We start from the raw sequence: 1,598 nt of genomic DNA on the forward strand, positions 1-1,598 counted from the left end.
TCAGATGAATGCTTAATCCATATCTCTGGGTAGTGTGTGTTTGGTTTCATGTATCACAAATGGCAACTAATTTCAAATAAAGCAGTAAAATCTTACCAATGGAAATATTCCAAAGAAGAAACATGGATTGGAGTCTACTATATACCTACTTCAAATTGGTTGAAACAAGATTGTTTTCAAATCAATTGTAAAAATACTGATGATAGTGTTTCTTTCTCATGCCTGTTATACTGAAATCTTCCTTAAAGTTAGGCTTTGCCTTAGGTTTTGAAGACAGCCATTTGACCCAGTTTCTTTTAAGTTGTACAAAAATTACTTTATCCATCAGTGTTACTATCTAACTTGAACAGTAATGTTGACCTCATAATTTTAGCTCAAGGATAATAATCAGGAGCATCTACAATTAAATTAATATTCTTCTCCATTTGCTTATTTGTGAAAAGAATATAGAATTACTTCATGAGTATTTGAAGGTTTTGAATTAGTGAAGTGCTTTGAAATAAAATTTATACCCGCCTTATAGTTTTAAAAATCTCTAGGCTCACATAATTGCCATCGTGTTCCAAAAGATGAAATTGAGTTCTTAGATGGTAATCATAGTCAGTGTTGAGTAATATTTTTATATTTTCATAACTTTATAATTTGTTAACATGGCTGAAGAGTGTTATGTGATTAGTAACATGACAAATACATGGGTGCCTGATTAATAAGTATTGATGTTATAAATAACATTCATTTGTTTTTTAGGTATTCCAACTTTATTATATGGACTGGGCTCCTGGTTATTTGCCAGAGTCACAGAGACTGTGCATACCAGTTGTGGACCAATAACAGTTTATTTTCTAAATAAAGAAGATGAAGGTGCCATGTACTGAAAGTATGCATTGGAGAACATAAATATCATTGGATTTCCTCTGTGCGTATGTGCAATATTTATTTTTCACCTTTTAAAATAAAACTTTGCAAACATCTTTTTCTTTCTGTGTTGTCTGGTTCTTTAAGATGAATCATTGCCCTCAAGAGGTAAAGCTTTTCATACATTTTTATATATTACGTACTCTGTTTAGCTAATGGGAACTACAAACACGTGAAGCTTCACACGATTTTTTTCCTAGAACTAGGTTAAACTACAGGTAAAAAATGATTATAATGTAATAGATTCTATAGTTGCATATTAACAATTTAAATTGACTCTAAAGAGAAAATATAGATGCCCACACAAAAGAGGAGGGGGGAAAATCTTTTATATGACACTGGAAAAAGAAGTAGAGGATATTAGGGTATATGGTGGAGATAACAGTACATCATTGGCAAATCTGAAGTCTGAACCACTCAGCTGCCAGGATTTTAAATAGAAATGTTTTAAAGCCCTTATGCCATTTACCTGGAGGAAGAGTTGGAGTGTAATGAGTGTAATGTTAGAACTTCTTGTTGCTTAAAGAATCCAAAACCATATTGTTTTTTAAAAATGTAATAATAACTCTGATTAATGTAAGTACAGCAAGGTGAATGAAATTAAGACATTAAAAGTTAAAGTAGCATGCTGATAAAACTGTAAGAACAATTAAGTTCTAAAAAGACCCAGAAAAATTAATTTG

General features: G+C 31.2%; 1 protein-coding gene across 1 annotated transcript in view; it reads left to right on the forward strand.

Annotated features, from left to right (window-relative positions):
- LOC105821417 (uncharacterized protein C15orf61) overlaps positions 1-967 on the forward strand; it is a gene marked incomplete at its 5' end in the record, with an annotated part of 5,014 nt that extends 4,047 nt beyond the window's left edge. The window contains one exon of the mRNA XM_012658121.1: positions 748-967. Coding sequence (XP_012513575.1) covers positions 748-875 — 128 coding nt within the window. The remainder of the gene's footprint in view (positions 1-747) is intronic.
- Between the last annotated feature and the right edge of the window lie 631 nt (positions 968-1,598).

The sequence above is a fragment of the Propithecus coquereli genome, unplaced genomic scaffold, assembly GCF_000956105.1.
Source record: "Propithecus coquereli isolate 6110/MARCELLA unplaced genomic scaffold, Pcoq_1.0 Scaffold573, whole genome shotgun sequence".
In the NCBI taxonomy this organism is placed as follows: Eukaryota; Metazoa; Chordata; class Mammalia; order Primates; family Indriidae; genus Propithecus; species Propithecus coquereli.